Source organism: Cyprinodon tularosa, unplaced genomic scaffold (genome assembly GCF_016077235.1).
Source record: "Cyprinodon tularosa strain WSP-4 unplaced genomic scaffold, ASM1607723v1 ctg13, whole genome shotgun sequence".
NCBI classification, from domain to species: domain Eukaryota; kingdom Metazoa; phylum Chordata; class Actinopteri; order Cyprinodontiformes; family Cyprinodontidae; genus Cyprinodon; species Cyprinodon tularosa.
Window position 1 is genome coordinate 1,817,033 of NW_024038114.1, and position 23,126 is coordinate 1,840,158.

General features: G+C 38.9%; 1 protein-coding gene across 2 annotated transcripts in view; it reads right to left on the bottom strand.

Annotated features, from left to right (window-relative positions):
- ext1b (exostosin glycosyltransferase 1b) overlaps positions 1-23,126 on the bottom strand; it is a 148,312-nt gene that overhangs the window by 10,449 nt on the left and 114,737 nt on the right. For both annotated transcript variants that reach the window (XM_038277083.1, XM_038277082.1), the window contains exons 4-7: positions 21,484-21,603; positions 13,224-13,356; positions 9,198-9,316; positions 3,431-3,526 (exon numbers count right to left, since the gene is read on the bottom strand). In XM_038277083.1, the coding sequence (XP_038133011.1) occupies positions 3,431-3,526; positions 9,198-9,316; positions 13,224-13,356; positions 21,484-21,603 (468 nt within the window). The remainder of the gene's footprint in view (positions 1-3,430; positions 3,527-9,197; positions 9,317-13,223; positions 13,357-21,483; positions 21,604-23,126) is intronic.

Sequence of the window (23,126 nt, forward strand, 5' to 3'; positions counted from 1 at the left end):
GCTTCCTGATGCTCCTCAGGAATGTGACTCCTAGCAGCAGGAATCCGCCTGCAGCACTTAGGCTCCTCTTTCCAGAGAAGGACGGCGAGGAGGAAGGAGACAGGAGGAGAAACTGACCAAAGCGGTACTTCCAAACAGAACTTTGAAGAAAGTAGTGAAAATATTCCAGCTTCACGGTTCCATTTACAGCCTTCCTCCTGTCTTGTAGAAACTAAATTCACTGTTTTATTACTCGGATCATAAAACAACAAGGTACGAACATCCAGAGAAGAAGGAGGACGAGATGCTTTGGAGAGAAAATATGCTAAAAGATGGTCTTTGAGGAAAAGGATGGAGAAAGAAACACGTAGGAAAAAGGCAGAGCGATGGAGAGAAGCAGAGCTCTGCCTTCATCTCCCTCTGTGGGGTGGAGGAACACAGCTTGGCTCGCTGCAGTAAACACAGAAAAACACCACAATCACAACAAACCGCAGGCCGTCTGGCACGCTCACACACCCAACGCTCAGCCCGCTCTGCTCACTCTTTCACGGACACACAGAGAGCCTCTGAGGCCTCCCGTTATGACTGACAGCTTGGAGGAAACCACTCAGAGTAACAAGGGGAGGAAAACCACTTCCACTCAGTAGCAGGTGAAGCTAAAGCCTAACAGGTCTGGATGGAAGCAGGTGGATCCGCGCGTCTGAATCGATACTAAAGTCAAAATAAATAAAATGGAAGGAAATCAATAAATATCCAAACAAAGAATGAAACCTTCTCAGACCCTCCAGGTTACGTCTCTACAGGCAGAGTTCAGAGCAGCTGATGATTTACTGCCTGCTGACTCTTCAAGGTTTTCTTCAATCAGAAAAAGACTGACCTGGTGGAGCAGAGCAGGAAGCATTGAAATCAATTCAGCTTTTATTCCAGCAACATAAAGACGAGAAAAAAACCCTCTCTCACTACGACCGTTCACGTCTCAGAAGAACCAAACTCCTGCAAAGTCTTCCTAGGTTTCCACCGAAACAGCAGAACAACATGTTTCTCTGAGGCCACACAGGATAGAAAGCAGGGCTGTAGTAGCATTTACAGACCCACCAATGGGAAGCTTAAGGTGCATTCAGGGACACTGCGTACACTGGACAACCATAACTCCACAGTGATTAAAATATACCATCAGCACCATCATTCAAAAGTTCTCTTCAATAGCAAACATGGCTGTTTTTAGCTAACCTTTCGCTGAAAGCTGGAATGTAGCGAGATCTCAGTTTTCAGTCTCACAACAAATCCATTTTGAAAAGTCAAGCTAATACGTCCTTCTCGTAACCACCGACCAATGAGATGCCAGCAGTGCTTTTTGGGGTGGGGCATGTAGGACTCAGCTGTTGATACCGAAATTGACTCAGTTTTAGCTAAATAGCGACAATTTCTAGTTTAAAAAAGGAGCAAAGAGAAGCACTTGGTGCATTTGTAGACGGGAAAGATGTTTGTCCTTTTCTTCCAACAGGATTTGAAAAAAGATTTATCAGCTTACGAAATGTCATGATTTGCTGCTACGATTGTCTGTATTACACTGGAAAAAATATTTCTTTTTTTTTAACCTCATTTTTTTTTTTTTAAAGAAGTGCATTTGTTGTTGGATTGAGGAGGTAAAAGAGAGATTTCGCCAGTGGAACAAGACAATTTACACTTAAAATAAGAAAAACTATTGCATTGTCTTATTTCAAGAGCATATTATCTAATGATCTTATTTTAAATGGGTTATAACTGATTAACCTCAATACATTTAAAATAACTTAAATCTAATCTTTATAAGGTTCTTTATCAGTTGCTCTTTGAAGTTATAAAACTAAACAAAATTTAACTATTATATATTAGAAATTATCTTTATTTACTATTAAAAAAAAGACAGAAGGCTTGCAGCACTTTTATAGCCTTCTGGGAGTTTGTTCCACATTATTCACGACCTTTAATTTATTATGGTTTGATCAATTAACCAAATAGTTTTTAAGTCAAAGTTAAAAACCTGTTTGTTTAGAGCTGCTTCTGACTGTTGAATCTAAACTGTTAACTGAGGTATTAGTAGTTTTATTTGCTTTAATATCTGCTTTTATCGTGTTTTTATCTTTAATTGCTTTTATTTTGCTTCTATTTTACTCTTTAATGTAAATCCTTTTGAATTGCCTTTATACTCAATTGTTTTATATAATTGAACTTGCCTTAAATGGTAATTTATTTCTTTAACAAACCAGCATCGCTACCATGGCTGATCTCTCAGCTCCGGTCCACAGGTATCCATCAGACTGAGATCATAGTTTAATTTCTGGACCACTTAACGAGCCTTTGGTGGGTTATCAGGAAAAAGGCCACAAATTGTTCATCTAAAAGGCCGTATTTATAGCTGAGGGACACAGGAAGTGATGGATTAAAATATTAAAAGCCTGTGGATAATGGTTGATTAGAAAACCAGAGGTGATGTTGGTTTTAGGAATTATCAGTGGAAAAATTGAATATTTCAACACACCAAAGGATTATTGGGTGAAATAATAAGGAAAATAATAAATAGGAACAACAAAAGTATTTCTGGGACATCGGCTTGTTCTTGTTTGACATCATGGAGAAGAGGAACAAAGGTTTTTTTTAAATTAAATCAAAGTAGTATTTCTTCATTTCATCTCGCTTTATTCTCCAGCTTCATTCACAGCTCTGATGAAACATTCAGGGAATCAACTAAAGAATAAAAATAACTTCTATGCTTTTTGTTGTGAAATTATTGTTATGGTAGAAGAAAAGCTTGAGCTTATTCTTGATACCAAATAAAAATCTTTAAGATAATTTTTTTATCTTAAAATAAGTAAACATCTCCTGAAAAAAGGTGTATTTGCCTTTAATTAGAGCAGGTGAGTAAGGTAAGGAACGAGGGTTTGGCTCCTAAAATAAGATTAACATAAATCCTGCACAACAAAATATGATAGATATTTTGCTAAATTCAAATGCAATAATATTATTCCAGTGAATATTTACTTGATTTACTTACTCAAATTAAGTGCAAGTGAACTTATTTTAAGACAGCCTTTACTTTTAGTTCACTTTTGCAGTGAGCTTATTTAATTAGAAACAGCAAAACCAGGTTTTCTGCCCAGGGAAACACTATGCTTGCTTTTTTTAAATTTATTTATCCTTTTTCTAACCGATTATAATCTACACCTGATTAATAATTATATTTAATTAGAATTTAGTTTAACACACATGTAAATTTGTTAAACAACAAATAAATCTTTTTATGACTAAATCATTATGAACCTTAAATCGTTCCAAAGTTTAAAATTCTCATTAATGAGGTTGAATTAAAACTACAGACACTCATTAACTCCCAGAGCGGATGAAGATGGAGTAAGAATAGGTCATTAGAAATGATGGCGATCACACCTGTGAGGCGTCTGAGAGCGTTTACCTTGTTTTCCCCCTCGATGACGATGACGGGCACGGAGGTGGCGGGCCAGCGGTGTTTGGCGGGGAGAGGCTTGTCGCAGTTCCACAGGACGATAATCTGAAAGAGGCAGACAAAGAAATAAAAAAAAAGGTTTTTCCAGCTGTGTTTTGTCACATTTAATCATCAGTTACTGTTCCCGCCACAAGAGACCAAACCCTCCCTGCTTGTTGCAGCAGAATGCGGCGTTTATGTGGCCTGCGACCAGAAAATGTCACCTTGTTACGAGCTGATTTAATGTTAAAGAGTGGAAAAGGGCGATCCAAGTGATGAAATATTTCCCAATTATCATCGCGCAGAAGCTTTAACGTTTGGAGCGGAAACGGTCTTGCTCATGTTCCAGTCAGATGATGCGTCAAGTGCGGAGGTCGCGCTCCCAGCCGCGGTCGTGTCATGTTTTAGATGACTCACACAGCAGCGCAGCAACCTACAGGTCAACCTATTCACAGAGTTACAACAGCAGGACTCATTAGTATTTAATGAGAAACACACACAGGCATCAACGGCCTAACAGAGACGCTTATATTCATGCAGCTTCATATTCTGGAGAGGAATCATGTGGAGACAAAGTCCTGCTAGTTAAAATAAAACAGCAGAATAAAAGTTGTGCTGTTCTTCATTTAAAATGTGACGGAGTGGGCGCCTAGTCCTCCAGGTCAGGGTGACACGGAGAGCTTAAAAAGATGCAAACTGGATTCATTTTTTCTCATTTCCTTAACAGGAAAAAAATAAAGTTTTTTGCTGTAGGTTGGCTGGAGTTTCACTAAGACGACGTTCTGTTCTCATGTACAGGACAAAAGAGCATGCAGAATCAGGATGTGTATTTTATAACATGAGTTTGATCTAAAATCATCAGATATACCGTAAATCCTCTAATATAGGCCCGGGCCTTTATTTCACTCAAGTGCATCGCGGTCCAGGCCTTTATTGGAAAGAGGCCAGAATTAGAGACAGGCCTCTATTGCTATTTGAGCAAAACAGACTACCAGTGGAATGAATAAAAATGAGATTTTGTGTCTATTTGAACCTATAAAACACTAGGTTCATTTATTGAAAAAGTACAGTTACCATGTCTCGCTTGGTTTGAAGTAAAAAAAAAAAAAAAAAATCGTCCAATTCTGTTTAATCCTCCTCCTCAGTTTCCTCCTCCTCTTCATCTCTCCCTTTATTCTCCTCATCACTCGCGCTCCTCCTCATGTTCTGCTGCGTTGTCTGTTCTCTTCCTCGCGCAGACGGGCAGCAGTCAGGGCCTTTCGTCCAGCTGCGCAGGGCTGTGGTACTTGTATGTTACTACCACAAGAATAATGTTGAGGTATGCCCAGAAAAAACGTTTATAGCCCCGGCCTGTATTAGAGACCGGCCATTATTTACCTCCTCTGACAGCGAGACCGGCCAATGTTAGAGTCCCGGCCGCTATTGGAATACAGGCCAATATTAGAGAATTTACGGTAAATCTATTTAACTCTACATGCTAGTTATCATTTTCAGGATCATTTCATTTAGCTTCGTTTTTTTTCTTTAGTGCGATTCTTGCTCTCTGTTGTTTGGAGGTTTCCAGTTACTCTATGTAACCTTTTCTGTATCTATGGCTGATTGATTAAATTAATTGATTTGTAGGTTTGTCCCCTGTATTCATTATTTTTAAGCTGAAAATACAGTTTATTGCCCTTTTATAACCAAGCTTAATTTGTCTTTATTCAACCCGTCAGTGGCTTAAGACGTAAAACTACCTGAAGCCGAACTTGGTGAGCTTCTTGTTATGCATTTCTATGATAGTTGATGGATGCAAGCTTTACCTTATCAAACTTATCCATAGAATGTCCATTTTTTTTTCCAAAATCATGAAGTCAACCTGTTACATGTTCAGTAATATCCATTGTTGTGGGTATTGAAAAAAGACAAAACGACATTCTACCTGAAAAATGCAGCAGAGTCATTTCTGTCTCAGAGGAGAATATGCACCAAAGGTATAATGATCATAATGATTTGGGGGAAACAGGTTCTGACACTCATGGCGGATTGGAAATCCACTTCTACATCCCCCCCTTAATCCCCTAATTAGAGTTGAGTGAAACTCTTCAGGTCATAGCAGCAGCAGCAGCAGCATCTCTTCCTGTGACTGTAGGTCTCTGAGCGTCAGCTAACACCTGCCCTGCTGAGATGTCCTCGAGCAAGTCTGTAAATTCACCCATCCTGGTCCATAGGTGCAGAGCTGGAGCTGTGATCCCAACGGAGGTGAACCACAGGAATTTCCCTGCAGCGATCAATAAAGCTTTGGATTACTCAGACACCGACTACGTCACACACCGCGGCTCTGATCCCTGACTGGACCTGCAGGATAATGTGCTGACAGGTAATTGGAAGCATTAGAGGCGGCCTGGGCTGAGGTATTCCTACAGCAGCTGTGAGTTAATAAGCGAAATAAGACGATGATGTACAGCTGTTTGAACGATTGCTAAATCATCTCACTAGGAATAACAAGAAAAAATATCCTTCATGAAGCTAATTGGGGTTTAAATATTGCTGTCAGAGTGAGATAACAGGTAAACTGTCTGCACAGATACACACAGATGAGTGTAAATGCGCCCATAGACACTTATATCACAGTTTGATTAGGGAGACAGATGGAGTCTCTGTCGGCTCGCCGCCCTCTCTGGGTGTTGACAGGAAGCATTGTCTGAATATGCTGGATAAATGGCTGGAGGAGGACGGTGGAAGACACTCCCAACAAAATGTCTGCACACAGGCAAACACGCTGCGGGGGGGCACCCAGTCAGAATGCGCTTCAAAACCTCTGAGTCGTCCAATTTAGTCCCTTTCCTCTGCTTTCATTCTCCTCATTCAGTTATTTATCCCTGATCATAGCTCAGCAGCAGCACCTCTCAAGTGCTCCTCTTTTTTTGTGAACTAAGAGGAACAAATACCCCCCACAGCTGTGCACCATGCTCTCCACTCTGCCTGCGCAGCCTGGAGAAGGAAAACACAAAAGCCTCTCCATGACAGGGACTACCGGGGTGAACTGTACTTAAAAACAAGACAAACATAAAGTTTCGGTTCTTTTATTAGTCCAGCTCGCTGTGTTCATGGAAACACTGCAAACAGGGGAGCAACTACATATTTTAGGGGTGGATATGGATGCGTTTTATGTTGCATATTATATCAGGTACTTCCAAACAAACTGAACTGTAAAGTGTTTTAACAATATATATACTGTGCACCCGGAGAATAAATAACCAATATCCAGCTAAGGACATTTTTACAGTAATGGATATTTGAAAATAGCAGCAACATTAGAGGTGTGCAGAATGACAGCAGCAGGTTACTGAACTGACCAAGGTTTATATCATTAACATTTGCTTTTATTTGTTCATGCTCCCAGAGATTGTCAACTTTATTCCACTCTGGATTCGCATGAGTGAAGTCTTTTTTCACTTTACAATAAAAATAAATAAATAAAAAGAAACAGTTTTGAAAAGTTCGGTATTTATTTTTTTCCTGCTTTGTGTGTCAACTCTCACGGTTGCTAAGCAACATAGCGTACAGCGGAGAAATAAGCACGGAAAGCTAGACCTGTTTGAATTTACAGCCAAAACTCTTCCAGCCTCCTTATTTTCACGGACTTCGAAGGATCCAGTCCAGTTAGACCGGGTCCTTGGATTGGAACACAGCCGTAGTCTAAGATTTAAAAAAATAAAAATAAATAACACGTTCTCTTAGGGGCGTGTACCCAAACCACCTGAGTGGGAAGGGAGAGCGATATGAGGGGAGGTGAAGGACCAGAGGGGCACATAATCAGTGCCGCTACTCTGTTATTGATTCTTTTATGCTGCAACATATAGAAGATGCCAACAAGAAAAACATTTTTTCTACAGGGGGTTTTGACGCCCCCTCTAGTGCAGCGCCCCAGGTGCTGTAACACCTCTGCCACATCTGAGAGTGGTGCTGTAAAGCTACCACAGAGGATATAATTTTACAGTAGGCATGAGAGAGTAACCAGAGGGAGAGAATGGTAACAACTGTAACGATCCGATCCGTACAGGAAGCACGATCCGTAACATCAGCTCATTTGTACAGATATACATAGGGGGTTTTGATAAATAATGTAATTATGGTTTTAACCTTACTTATTTCTATCCTTATCTCACTAAAGAATAATAATACACATCTTTAAAAAATGTTTTTTGATTTTCTGATACAATTTAGACTCTTTTTAGATTTTCTCTGCTTGTCTGACGTCACAATAAGCCATGCTCATAGTAGCCTGGCAAAATATGATGAAACCATGTTTATCTGCATTTTAGTTTTAGTTACTCTAAACCATAATGTTAACATGAAAGGAAAACATAAAACTTAAAAGCCGAAAAAGTTAGCTCCCGGAAGTAGCGTAGGATTGGATTTTTAATGCATTTATTTTCTCAGGAATACATTGTTAACCTTAAACACATTATAGTTTAGTAAGTTTGCTATTTTGGGGGAGGAAAAAAGTAATTTAGTTTTTTTTTTTGCAAAGTTAAGTCGAGGCTGACCCGGATGTATAGCTGGTTGCATATCCACAAATAAGCTGACAGTACGGATCGGGTAGGGACACCAACTACAAAAGTTTGTGGGGACTGGTGCCTTTGAAAATCAACTTAAAAAGATATCAATCTAAAAGGTTAAACAGAATTTGCTTCCATTGAAACAGGTGCTAAAGCTGCAGATGGATCATAGTGCTACTTTCTTCCTATTGGTTTGATTTCATTTGCATCAGCAACGTTTTTAATTTTGCAAAGCATTTTCCCTTCTAGCATAACTCATGAGCTGTTTTTTTATGCTGAATTGCTTTAGGGTGAGTGATGTTATTTTACATCAGCAGTATTAATATTTCTGAGTGCTTTGGTACTTTCAGAAATGAAAGAAAAAAAACATTTATAAGAAAAATAAATCTTATTCTTTGGTGTAAGAACGGAAGTCTGGAAATGGAAATATACATTTAGCAGACTTTACATTCTGTTCTTTCTACAACCAATCTATTAATAATTCCAGTTCCTCCGTCCATTTCTGTTTGTCCATCCAGCTGTTTTCCCGCTCCTCCTCTCTGTCCACCCAGTCCTCTGTCCTTCCATTCATTTAGTTTTTCCAGATGTCTAGTTGTCCATCGCTCCATCCGTTTCTCCCCCATTAATCTATCTTTGCTCAGACTCTAAGTTGACATGGTGAAAGTCTCTTCCATAAATCCAGAGTAAAGGTTTATTGTTCCGTTTTTAAAAGCTAGCAAAAAGCGACAGATAACCCAGAGAGGTGGGGTCTGATATTGTTGAGTTTTGACTCGGAAAATATTTCTCTATGGTTAAAAACCATAAATATTCAGTTGGACGGTCTCTCTCATGCACTGTGTTGCTCGCACAAATAAACCTAAACACACCAACACTCATTCCCACAAAAACACCCTCCACCATCCAGAAGCAAATTCCATTTCATTTCCCGCTTCGGTCTGGAGAGAACAGGGAAATCAATACACGCCATCTCCAGCTGTGCAGAAAGGAGTCTTGGCTGCCATGGAGACAGATGTACCCCGGCTACAAACTGCTGCTCTAATTCAATCCTCCAGAGTTAATTCACAGCACACATAAACAGAGGATGAGCTCTGCTATCGCTCTGGTTGGAAAACACAATTGTGGAGCGGGACGCGCAAACCGCATGATGCAGTGCAGGTGTTTGAGTCTCCGGATAAATGACGGCAAACATTTACCTGTGCACAGTACTGGGATTTGGCCACAGCTACCAGCAGCTTCAGTATGGGTTGGGACTGGGACACCAGCGGGGAGACGGCGTGGATGACTGCAGTGAACTTAGGGTACGGTTTAATACCTGCAACACAAGAGAAACACAATCAGCAATGATCTTAAATCAAGTTTGAAAGCTTACAGACGGCGACTGTCAGGCATCAGAGTAATTAAACTCTGAGAATGAAAGCCTTCAGTTCTTCTTTAGATTCTCAAACCTTTTACATCTATTTTCAGTGGAGAAGAGGCTGTCAGCAGGAACAAATGAGGAGGGTTTTAACCGACAGGACGGAACAGTTTTCAAAACAGCCTTTAAATATTCAACATTGTTAATGTGTTTGGAAAAACTCTGCATCTCTTGATCACTAAATATTCCATCTGCCGTTTTCTGCAGCTCGATAAACAGACAACCGACTGCTGATGTGACTTTAAATTCAGCCCGACTTCCTGTTGGAATAGAGTAATCGAAGCCGAAAATACAAAAAAAACAACAACAAAAAAAGGAGAGAAGACTTGGAGGCAGACAGATCATAAAGGGCGTCCAGCGTCTCCTAATTTAAATCTAATCTAACCCAAACCAGCAAAGCATGGCAGGGAGGAGATAGCATTACACGATGCTCCCCTCCACCAATCAGCAATTTATGTGGAGATTCAAATATGCAGTTTTCAAACTTTGTGAACTGCACAATTTTTACTATTTTTAAGCAGAAATATTTAGTCTTCAGTGTTTCTAAAATCTGCTGGCATGAGGCTGACCTGGAACGTCGTTATGAGACCCTGAACAGAACCTGCAGACCGTTTTTCTCTGGCTGCCTATTCTAAATTTTAGATGCACATGCTGTTTTCTGCCTGTGGCACATGATACTCAGTGGCTTTTATCATCCTCCATGAGCACATTAGACTTCTCCCTTTCTGAAAGTTTGCAAAAACACTTCAGGCTGCTGGGAGGCAGAAACATACGTTTGTACTTTTGGGATGAAGTTGTTATACAGCATGATAAAATGGTCGCTGATCTTCAACACCTACAGCTGGTGACTCCATAAAACAGAGTCTGTTTGCTGTAAACTTCATCCTAGGAAAACATCTGAATTACCTTCCAGAAATTTGATGCCCTTTCACACAAACTTTAATAAAGATTTGGGTACTAAATAGATCAACACTAGGGAGAGCAAAGTTTTAGTTTTCAGAAAGCCGGAAATATACAGAGCCCCTTTCAATCGGATACCCCAAAATAAAACCCAAACAGCCACCTTGAGAAGCCATATTGTCAATAGAGCCAGGAGGCTCATGGAGGAGCTATAGAGAGACATGGAATAGTTATAGGTTTTGTAATCTTCAAAATGAGCCTTCATAGAGAAGAGTTAAGAGGAAAGCAAAGTCAGGAGAAATTCCCATTTTGCTTTGAGGAAACTTCTAACAAACCAAACGAGTCTCCCTCTCTGCTCCATGGTGCTGGTTTCCCTGCTGTGTTTCTCCCTCTGCTGCTCGCTCCATTCATCTCCTTCCTCCTTCTGCAGGATCGGAGGTTCTGTTCACCTGTGGTGGGATTTTATTTCTTCCCATTTTGAGACGATTTTCCACTCACAACCTGTTCTGGGATCAGCCTGATTTTTGCCTCAATTGTTTATTAGTTAGGAAGCAGCCTGAGGTTAGGCCTTCAATTAACGATTATCTTGGAAATTAATGAATGTATGGATCATTTTTTGGATTCATAGATTAATAGTCACATAGCAAAAGGTTCCCTAAAGAAGATTTTTAACAGATTTAAACCAGATGAAACTAAAACTTTTCCATTAAAATTCTGGATGGAGCATATAGACAAATGAAACTGTTTTAAAAAAAAATCTTAAATGTTGAAGAGTTTCTGTACTCCAATTAAGAAATAAATTACTAAATTGAGGATTATTCCAATTAATCACAATTTATTATTGAAATAATTTATTAATCAGATTAATTATTTCAGCCCTACCCGAGTTTGTAAAAAGGCGGTCCAAAATGTTTTTTCGTACAGTAAATTTTTAATAAAGAAATTACTGATTGAGTGAGAGAATATGCTTTCGATTTTTTGGATTCAAATGAAAATATTTCTCATATATTTTTGTAAATTCTTATTTTCAAACTAAGCTTGAAAACATACAAACAAACTAAAAACCCAGAGGATCACTGATCCTCTCACTAAAGTCTGGGAAACCCTGGGTTACTGATCTCAGATTTTGAGGTTTATCTTTGGAAATTCTTTTTTTTATTTTATTTTATTCCTTTATTTGATAGGGACAAGTATGTTTCATGAATCATGTCACACACTACAACATTTTAGCTAAGGCTAATTCTCAATGCCTGTCCCCAGTTAGGCTTTTACACAAAACACAGTGACTGTACACAAGAAACAACAGAAGAAATTACACACTGAAACATCACAGAAACAAGATCAGGTCAGTTAGATTATTAGTGTTTAAAGTTTAAATTTGGCTTTTTTAAGTCTCTCAGTCAACAATGCTATCTGGCCTCTCCAGTGTGACTCGGGGTGTTAATATGCATGACAACAACCTTGGTAGTTTGTTATTGGCTCTTTGAGAGGGAGAAGAAAGTCTGTTAGAAAGGAATGATCTGTCTTTGGTTTCACACATTTACCCATCAGTGACAAGCCACTTTGCCTCCTAAAAGCCCATCCGTGTTTAATTGCTTCCTCCTTGACAAACAAATTCAGTAGCAGCCATTGTAATCCCTGCCTGTCACCACATCCATCCATTTTCATAACCGGAGGCAAACCTGGCTGCTTCATCAGCCGAGTTCATTCTGCTGCTGCCTGTCTGTGTGTGTGTGTGTGTGTGTGTGAGCAGCAGCAGTCGATGATGATGGAGTGAGGAAGTCAGGTTGCAGATACGTGGCAGAGGGGGAAATATTGGCGCTTCTGAACCATAGCGGCAGGAATTTGGTCTCAGCAGTGACGGCAGCAGCAATGCTGGCTTTAAAACCAGTGATGGACGGGGTGGAGTGTCAGCAGAACTAATACAAACATCCGTCACGGGCCCATTGGTCCACTCCACTTGCTGCCCGACACAGCCACTGGAGGAGCAGCAGGTCGGTGTGAAGGTTATTGTTATGCTGCCAATCAGATTTAGTCCAAGAGACAACCGTCTCCTGTTTCCTGAGAAAACATTCACTCCTTGGTCGCAACAGCATTTAAAATAATTAACACCCAGGTCCGGTCAAAATATGCCTTTATGAGAAACTGTGTCGTAATCTGATGAAACTAGGTTGAACTTTCCAAAGCTGATAAAACACGACTACAGAGAAACACGGCAAGGGTAGCGTTATGGTTAGGGACTGGTTTTAGTCACAGTTTCAAAGCAGCCAACAGAATGGAACAAAACCTGTTGTGTCTGAAGATGTAAAGGAAAATAACACGGACTGGATGACTTCAGCAGAAGAAAGTTTTAGAAACGCTATGGTCCAACGATAACGTTTTAATTTGAGCCAAATCAAATCCAATAGTTCCTAAATTTTGAATGCTCATCCTGAAAGACCTTCTCTTCAGGAATTGTTTAAAGCGTCTCGAAAAGGTGCAAGGCTCGGCTAGAATTTTTTTATCTAGTTTTTTGTAAAGCTAGAAGGCTAAATTGTCCAATGGCGGTTTGAGGAATGAAGACATTTTTCATTAGAGGTAATGTAGGAACTATAATAATCGACTATGAAGACAGAAACATGCAAACTTTGAGCAGCTCCCATTTCCAACACACTTTTTACCCCCAATGGATGAATAATGCAGGATTTATTTCACATTAAAAGTGAATTCATTAATTATTTTGTACAGTCCCAGGTATTATGTTATATTTATAATGTGCTTGAATATTTTAGAGAGACAAAATATTTACGTTTCTGCAACAAAAATAAAAAAAAAAAGTTCTGCAAGTTGGCAAAAAGGGGAATGTAGGTAAACTGTGTGACGACTGCTTGGCGGCTTAGTGCTGCTCTGATATTGTGTTACTGACCCAATGTGGCGTAGTAGAACGGGAAATCTCCCAAGTAGCCCGAATACTGCGGCAAGGCAAACAGGCCTCCAGGGTGACTGTTCCACATCAGGCTGCTCCTGGAGCCGTCCTCCAGCACTCGGTCCTGGATTATCTGCACACAAGAAGGAAACCAGGTAAAGACTTCAGGAAGAAAACTACTGAGCTCAGTTTTAACTCTAATCAGGCTGTAGGTAACACGTCTTTGTTGGTGTCAAGCTTCCTTTTCTACGCTGCTTCACAAACTCACCCTGATTACTATTATTGTTTCATGCTGTTCACTTTTTAGGGAAATCTAATTTTCAGAAACTAGGATGATTAGAAACTAGGACTCCGATAAAGTCGGATGATTAAAAAAATTTTTTTTTTAGAAACTGTATCTTTAGTAGACCTAAAAAAGAGATTTATGCTTTAAAAGAAAACTGTTATTTCTTTTTGGTTTATTTTGAGTCTCCGAAATTACCTTTTAATCTGCAAGGTTTCCTGATCCGTTCAGGCAGAAACCAACACTAAACTTCCCCTTCACTCATTTAATAGCCATCCCAGAGAGCTCATAAAAATGAGAATTATACGAGTGGATAAAAGATTGATCGTTAGCCTCTCAGATTACAATGTATGAAATCATAAAGGATTTTTATCAATGAGCCTTGTAATCACACCAATAAAACATTTCACACAGAGAAGAGTTTCCACACAACAAGGAGGTGAAGCTGATTCTCAGACTTTAATGAATTTTAGAGCAGCTTTAGCTGCCTCGGTTCAGACAAAGAGCGCAAACCGTTTTCCAAAGGTTATATGACAGCTTTAAAGGGAAGGTTCAAGTAAAGAAGCGATCAATCTGGGTTACTATAGAGATAGGTAGCTCTATTTCAAGATTTTGTCTTTTAAAGTCTCTTGTGATCAAAATGTTTATCATTATGTCTATAAAATAAATCAAGCAGTACAGTTAAAATTGTGTACAGTTAGTATAAAACACATTCATTTAAATAGAGCATGATGTAGTGAGCTAATCCTGGAGGCCATGCTTCCTTTACATAATAAATTACAGAATTACTTACAACAGGCTGTAAAACAACTAATTTTCTCCTTTAAATGAGCTTTTCTGTAGTATAATCGTTCCTGTAGTATAAGCTGATCTAAGCTAATTAGCATGTAAACGCCAGCATGACTGAGGTTTTTTAGTTTGATGATGTCTGGGTGATCAAATTCTGACAAAAAAAAACATCATATGTTTTGCTTTGGGAGTTTATAATGAAAATATAAGATTAAAATCTTGCAGAGAAAGTTATTCATCAAATTAAATGTTTATATTGAAGTCTAGTTTTCTTTATCGCCTACGTCTCTCCATCTATTTCTGTCTAGACTTGCTTATCATGTTTTGATTGCTCAAGAAATAAGTGAAAATGTTGGCAAGGAGATTAGAAATTATAAAACAAGAAAAACAAGAATCCTCTTCAGTAGCTGAACAGGAGGCTGGTTCTTTTCCTTGGTCCACTAGCTCTATCAGGGAGAAAACCTTCCTAACATTCCAACAAAGTTAAAAAAGTGAAAAAAAAAACCCAAACCCTTGGACTTTGTTTTCCAAGTCTGAAGACGTTTTGCTTTTGATCCAGGAAGCTTTTTTAATTCAAAATGTCTGGAATGGCGTTGAGTTGCAAGCTTTATAGAGTAGCCCAACAAAGCCTTGTTATGGCTTAGAAAACAGTCAAATTGAACCGGAGAACAGGTCCACCCCTTAGTAATGGGGAGTGAAAAGGGGAGTCGTTGTTGGCCTGTCTGACCAGGCGAGTTGTTTTGGTTCCCTGCACGGCGATGTGGTTTGAGATGATAGCTGGAAGGAATTAACACTATTGCTGCATTGTCAGTTTTTCAGAGCTGAGAGAACCTTCCCTGTTTAAGGTTGATTTTTCTCTTAACATAAATGGCTTCCTTCACACTCCTTTCAAAACTATCATCCAGATGACTGAGAATCTTCTCCAAACCTTACCCTAACATTTCCTCTGTGAGGGAAGAGGAACCAGCTAGATGTTCAGTGATCCTCGCCCACATGTTATGGTTTCAGCCATCATAAAACATCTGCTCCACCTATGGCGTATCCGGAACTTTTTAATTGGTGACACAACAAATTTATCTTGGCCATTCTTCATGAATACCAACTCAGCACCCTTCAAAATGCCTCAACTCACTTTTTATCTTTTCCTTCAGGAACGGCTACGTAGAACAGTTAGCATAATATTAGCGTGGGTGCTGTTCAACCAAAGTGAGTCATGCTGAAAATCAGGGGTGCAAGAATACATCAATCCAGATTCCAGTATGATTAAATGATTAATGATCCAATTACAGAGATGTAAAAATAGAAACATCAATACACAGTCTTCCTTAAGATCTGCCTTTGTTTTGTAATGCAAAAGGCACAAGACTATAGTGAGATGGTGATCTATTATTGTTTTTTCTACAATTAGAAGAATGCTTTAGAGATGTTTTATGTGGGTTGATATTAGTAGAAACATTCATCACAGTCTTGGTGAAATCAGCAAATTAATAAAATCAAATGGATATAATGTGGTATCGTGATAAAAGCTGCTGGTTTACAGCCCTAAGCTTACCTAAAGTTTCCTATATCATGGTTTCATAGTGCTCCATAGTTTCTCCTCCACTTATCCAGAGGATTTCATTCAGCAACCTTGTTTGCATCATTTCCGTAGTTTTCTACTGAGAAACACTGAGGCGGTCAACTTAAGTATGAACCTGTTGGTCCTGTGAAAAACGATTAAACCTGACGTTTAACTCAGATGTCCTAGAGAGAACATGAAAGGTGGACATACGCTGACAAAGATGGATGTTTGGTTTCCCTATTTAAACATTTATTTAAACGATGCAACTTTAATTTGAAAAAAACCTCAGATCTTAATTATCAGGTGACTAATCAGACTAAAATAAATTAGCATAATAAGCTAATGTAACCAGGTTATATGACTACTTTGTTATAAATAAAAAAATATGTTTTCTTACCAACAGTCTACATGTCACCTGAACACTCCATCTATCCAGAACATGCAGCTTAAACCTTTCCACTTAATTTCTTCTTCTTTCATATTCTTTTGTAAATTATCTCCTATGTTATGTATTTTGCAATCTATATAACTGCAGGTTAAAATTGTAAGAATAGCTTAGCTTCTACAATTTTAGCCTTGCACCACCTTAAAAGCAGCTATTGATGGCGTTGAGAGTAATATGTTGCTGGCTTGCCTCACCAAGTGAAGTCAAATTAAACGAGTTCTCTGGTTATAATATTTCCCAAACGGGTCAGATCATGGAGCAAGAAGAATGTGTGCCGATCAGGCGGGGGGGGTCTCAGCTGTAGTGGGACAATGCAGACAGAGTTGTCAGCTGTATCTAAGCATCAGTCTGTCAAGCCTGCCTCAATACTTTCTCGGCCCAAATGGAGCAGTCAGTCAAACGATCCGACGGGAAAATGGGCACGATTTTCCTCCGCTAAAGCTTGGAGACGCCTTCTGCTGAACAGGCAGGCGGAGGATGAGAGATATTGCTGCTGTGCCCTTGAGCCAAGCTAAATTGCTTCAGTAAAACAGACACAGGTTTGTGGCCGTGTTTTATAGCAGCTATTGAATAAGGAGGTGCCCGGCTGTGGCGAGGAAACTCAAAAGGTGAATATATAGCCCTGAAAAGAGACAGAGAGAGCTTTGTGAATGCTGTTCGCACTTTAGAGCTAATAATACAGAGGAAGAGGACGGTGCCGTACTAACTAACAAAGCAAAATAAAACGTCCTCAGAGGGGAAGTGATGTGAGGAAAGAGAACAACAGCACAGTGTAAGTTTCTTTTACTTTTCCGAGCTCTGTCCCCTGGGGGCCAGTCGATAACGGTTCGCTTCAGTAGAACAGATTACCTAAGAAACCCGTCGACTTCTCTATAAAAAAAGCCCCGGCTGCCACCTTCAAACCCTGCAGCCCTTTACACCTTATGACGGGCAATTCTGCTCGCTTGGCTGCAGCTCCTCCCCCGTCGGCGGCCCTCAGTCGGACATGATGGACGACTCAATCTCACCTCAGAACAGCCACCATCAACCAATTACAGCGTGACAGATAAATCCTGCTTCTGTGGGAGCACGCTGCAGACCCAGCTTTAATTGGTGAGTTTAATGGCTGTACCGGCAGCACGGCTCTGATGATACCGTCCTTGTGATTGGTTGAAATGCTGCTGTCCCTGACAGAAAACAACACATGATGGGTTAACTTTTATTAGCTCGCTGCTGCAAAATACCAGGTATAGCCTTTATATTGGGCTACGCTGATGAGCTGCAAGATTTAGCCCCGATTGTCATTGAATCAGGGTTAAAATAAATAAAGAAATAAGTTAAAGTAATATATGGTTGGAAAAAAACCACAACAATTAAAGTAGCGTGGCATGAACGGGACGAGCCTTGATTTGTTTGTATTTTTGTTCAGGTGTTTTTCTCCCTATTGATAATATTCCACAGAAAGATTATATAAGCCATTCAATAAAGTTTTTTCAGTATAGTGGAAACTACTACCTTTTCTTGTAGATAGCCGTTCATATTAAAGTTTTTCTTAATAGTTCAGTTAATTTTTTCCTCCTTTGCTTTCCTCTAGACTTTTCCCTCCATCTAACTTTAGCACTAATTTGCTGAGTTGCAGCGGTCTGAAAAAAATTCCTTTTTTTGTGTTTTTTCCTTATTGTGGAGGCTCAAAGTTATACTCACCTGCACAGAATTAATAAGCAGTTTTCCCATAAAACTCTGGTAGTGTGAGAAGAACTGATTTTTAATAGCTTTCATGTAAAACAGTAAATGTCTGACCGAAAGAATTTTAGCTAACTTTACTTGTAAGAAATAAATGCTTAATATGCATTAGTATTTGTTTAATAAATTACATTTTTTAAATGATATTCTAATTAACGAGGATGCATCTGTAAATGCTTTGCATCCACAGATCTTAGCTGAATATTCTTTCGCCTCAGAACTGCACAGCATAATAGGTAGAAATAATCGGAGTGGCAGATTGTGCAGATTCACTTACACAAACCTACAATGTCACCCATCATCTGCAACCCAATTTAAATATGTCACCTGTGCTCCTTTTTGCTCTTTCTTGCACATCCTTCTCTCTTTTTCACTCCCAGCACCATTTGCTTCAGGACATTTGGTCAGACTGAGTTTTTTTTTTTAAGCCATCAGTGCATTTAAAACAAACAACCATTAGTTGAGTGAGTCCAAAGCTGTCTCAGTGTCACCTTGCACTTCGGAGCAGAGTGATGGCGTGCTATGCTTGGGTGCAGCCATGTGCGTCTGGCCGTCTTAACATATGAAGACGTTCGTCTGACTCTGTGTGATGGGTCGCAGGGAGACATGGCTTTGTATCAAACATACCAAACATGTTGAGCCAGATCAAAAGTTTGACTTTGAAGCTAGAAGCTTGTGTTTTGTCTTTCAGGAGTGGGTGGAAATGGGAAGTTTGGATAAAGGGTTTGAGTAGTTGCAGTGTTCAAAACTGTAGCTTTGGCAGCAATGTGGATTCAAAAGAATGAGAAAAGGAAAACATCTGGAAGATTACAGACAGAAATGAAGGAAAATGTACAAGGCACTAAACCTTCACTCCTTTTTTCACATAGACTTGTTTTGTCAACTGTTCAAATCTCGTTTAAAAGTCAGAAGCAAACCTCTAAAGAAACCGTGTGAAAACCTAAACAACGAATGATTAAGAGCACTTAAACAACAAAAAGAAATTCAGGATGCTTGGTGAAAAAAGGCTATTCAGAAAGTAGGGATGAACCAGGACATCTGCTCATTACTTCATCACTTGTTTAGAAAAACATAAATTCAACCTGATTTGATGTGGATGTCCACAAGAAGCAGTTTTTCAGAGCACGCTGTCAACCAAACGGGTTCCTGCTGCTGCAGTTCAGCTTTAGAGCAAAAGCAGATGCAAAAGGGAAACAGAAAAGGGAAAATTGGACTAAAACGTGGAGCAAGAAAATGGTCGGTGGTGCCGGTGTACGGCGCTTCTGTCAGCGAGCCCCAGGGCAGCTGGGGCTACAATGTAGTTTGCCACCATCAGTGTGTGAGTGAATGACTGAATTTAGTGTAAAGTGCTTTGGTCAAGTCTCCTATCTATATAAGCCATATAAAAGTACAGGCCATTTACCAAAATAATTGTTTAAAATGCTAAAATTATATCCCCCACACGAAACTCCAACCAAGAAAAATTCTATTACTTAACAGAGAAAGCTAAAAGTTGAATTCCTGCCAGTCACCAGGTACCCAAATGCTAACTACAGGTTATCTGTCCAGAAGGAAAGCAGAAACCTCCAGTTTATTTCTCCTTTGCTTCCTTAAGTCAGTACCAACTCTCTAAAGTTTGACTGTTCACTCATTAAAGCAAGCTATGGGCAGAGATTAGCAGCTAATTTAAGAGTTTTCAGCAGAAGACCTCTAGATAAGTTACATCAGAGAATCTGATTGTTGACAAATGTTTATAAACGACAGGAATAAAACTTAAAAATAAAACAATGATTTAGATCATTGCTTTGCAGTAACCTGACTACTACGCTGCCTCATCTAAAATCCTATAAACTTCTTCCTTCTCATTGTATAAAAAAAAAAAAAAATCGGCTTATGTTACACAAAAAAACAAAAATAGATCCACTGGAAATTTGTTAGATACACCACGACACACTATGAAGGGAATGGCATTACCAATTTTGCATATTCATATACCTAAATCTTTGCTGGTTTTTTTGTATAACAGTTTAAAATCCGTTAGACTGGGAGGGTTGGCTTCTTTAAGCATTATTTTCTTCTGCTTCTGTCTGAATTGGATTTAACTCTAGATTATTCTAAGCTTTGACAATAACCATTTTATTGCATCTGTCTGCTGTTGTTCTCCTTGTTTGAGGCCTTTGGCAGTCGCCAATCTTCCTATCTGCATTGCCCATGTTTTACTCCATCAATGTCCTCAAGAACTAGACACAGATTCCTGATCACCACAGTATGATGACACCTCCACCCTGTTTAACAGCAGGTAACAGTGAACACAGGAGTAAATGCTGTATGGTGTTAGCTCTCCCTCACACATGAAGGTCATAACCTTTAGATTTGGTTTCATCTGATGAGAGCCTCCTCTTTCGCATGTTGACTCTAATCCCCACATTGTGAGAAAAACTGAAAATTAAACTAGTGATTTTTTCCCCCACTCTTTTATAAAAGCTAGGTATGTGTGGTATATTAGCTGTCCTACTGATGCCTGCTCCTCTAATGAATCCTCACATGGTGTGTTCATGTGGACCGTCATGTCTTGGTAGGATTTGCAGCTGTGAAATACTGAGATTCAAAGCATAGATTTGTTTTTAAGTGGAAAATTTTCTGCATGACCTTAGTGGTCATTCATATACAATAAAATAAATAGAGTCCTTCATAAGTACTCTTGTCTTGTGAATGACCCTGAACCGTGAAGCTATGAGGCACAATCAGACCCATCAACCTCCACAATCACTTATCTTTCAAAGTACAGGGACAGAAGGTTTTAATCTAGGATAAGAACATCATGTTCAGAACCTTTTTTCTCAGAAAATATTTCTGACTTTCAAAATAATAAGAGTTTTCTTTTAAAATTGATAATCAGCCTGCATTTTACGGTGTGACTGGCGAGACGTCATTTTATCAACTTGAAAGAAAGACTTTATGAAAACCTCAATGAAACCCATTATTCAAATTTAGGATGATTTGACAAATGTAAAAACTCTTCATACAGAAAACCTTCAATTTTACGGACTTGATTGGCAGTGATGAAAACAAGTTTGGAGCAAAATAAGTTTAAGGGACACTGGATTAAATCCTTCCAGTAACAATAAATGATTCTTTCTTAAAATTTCTCAAGATTATCATGAAACCAAAACCTCCTCATTTATTTGACAGTGAGGATATCAAGAATGCACTATTAATGTTTTTGGGAATGAAACTCAAATACAGTAAAAATGAAAAGAAGGTTAGATCACATTAATAGAATTTGTAAGACATTTTTCATTAAAATGTGAAGGATTTTTATTCCATCCTGGCCTGTTATTGTTACTGAGTCTGCAGAGACACTAAAATCCCTCTAAGATGGTGAAAAATAAAGAAGCAGAGCACAGGAGGACAAAGAAGGCCAAAAGAGCAGGCAGCTTTGTGTACGTAGCAAGTTTAGATGTTTGCCTCCACTCCTCACCTCCAGTGTGGTCAGCACTATCTTCTCCACAGAGGAGAAGTACGCCTCCCAGAGTAACTGAGTCTGCTGTCTGAGGGACAGGATCTTATCCTGGTGGATGGAGCGCACGGTGGTAGGAATCTGTAAAACAAACAGCGCTCTGGTAAAGCTCAGCACAGCACACACTGCCAGACACAGGCAGGACATTCAACAGATTAAAAAACTGCTAAAGAAGGTCAAACATACATCCACCGTAACATTTCATTTTTAGCAGTTTGTAGAATAATTCAGATAATCTGAAGAAAAGTTCATTCTAATAGCACCAATGTTTACCCATGAAAGAACATAGAACAAATTAGCTAAAGTACTTTGAAGAATCTTTATCTTTTTTAACCCTGAAGGCAGATTTTTTCCCCTTTTTTAACAAATAATAAAATTGGATCAAATTTTTTTTTTTATAGAATTTTGTTTAACTAACTAAGGATTCATAATAACAACTAGGAATCTTCTATTTCCTAGACAGCAAATTGTTAGCTTGATTACTAGTCATAATAACTGAACATACAAGTCAAGCTAGGAGGCTAGGTAGCAGATTGTTTTGCTAAATCTGCTACCTAGTTGTTAAATTTACCTTTAATTGCATGGCTTTAATCAATAGGTTTTATATATTTATGAAGCTAGCTTACTTTGCCGTGTCCAGAGTTAAGTTGCATGTGTAAAACATTATGTGCAAAAGTCCAAATTTTGGGGGCTAATTGAGAAATACACCATTACTATTCTGTGAGAGTTTAAATCCCAATAGTGGGTATTTCCTTTAAAAACTTCAGTATTTAGTGATTCCATAAAATACTGCCTCCTTGTGGTGAAGCAGGAATACTAAACCGTTCTAAGCATTGCTACTAGTGGCTTGTGCACCAAAATCGTAAAGTAAAGACCTTTTGGAAAATAACTGAATTGATTGCAGTCTTGTACACAGGGGCTAGACAGAGCGTGTGCTGTAGCACCTACTAGCCAACATGCATGAACAGGAACATTGAGTGCAGGTTAGTATTGAAAAGATTTGGAAAACTTAGATGCAACTTGGGCTCATTCTGATGAGGATCTCAATAGCTGCTGTGAAAAAAACCCTTAAATAATAAGCATCTTTCTCTCAGATAAATTGCTAATCAGGCTGTTTGACAGTAAACTGCACAGTTGCAACATTAGACTTAGATTCATCTTTATTTATCCCTATGGGTTACTCCTTCAGAGAAATTCTGGTTCAAGTAGCTTACGTAGAGTAGAAAGGGCAGAGTTAAAGCAAGATGCCATATATGATAAAAAAACGACAATATAAAAAGAGTTGATATAATACAAAAAAAAAAAAAAAACATAAGTTGTAATAGTTGTTTCTATTGTATATTAAATATCTTAACAGTAAAAAGCTAAGGAAAGACTACATAATTGACTTGGATTATTGCACTTGGATTGACTTGTACATGTAGATTTAATATCAAGAAAATATGATAAGAATGTAATATATCATGGTTCAACTTGATCGATAGAGCTTTTAAATTGTTGTGTCATCCACACAAAAAGCGATGCTAAGCAGTTGGTTTATTAAAGCACCTATTAGCTTAGTTGCTTTAGCAGCAGCCTAACAATCCCGTACCTTGCTGCAGGGG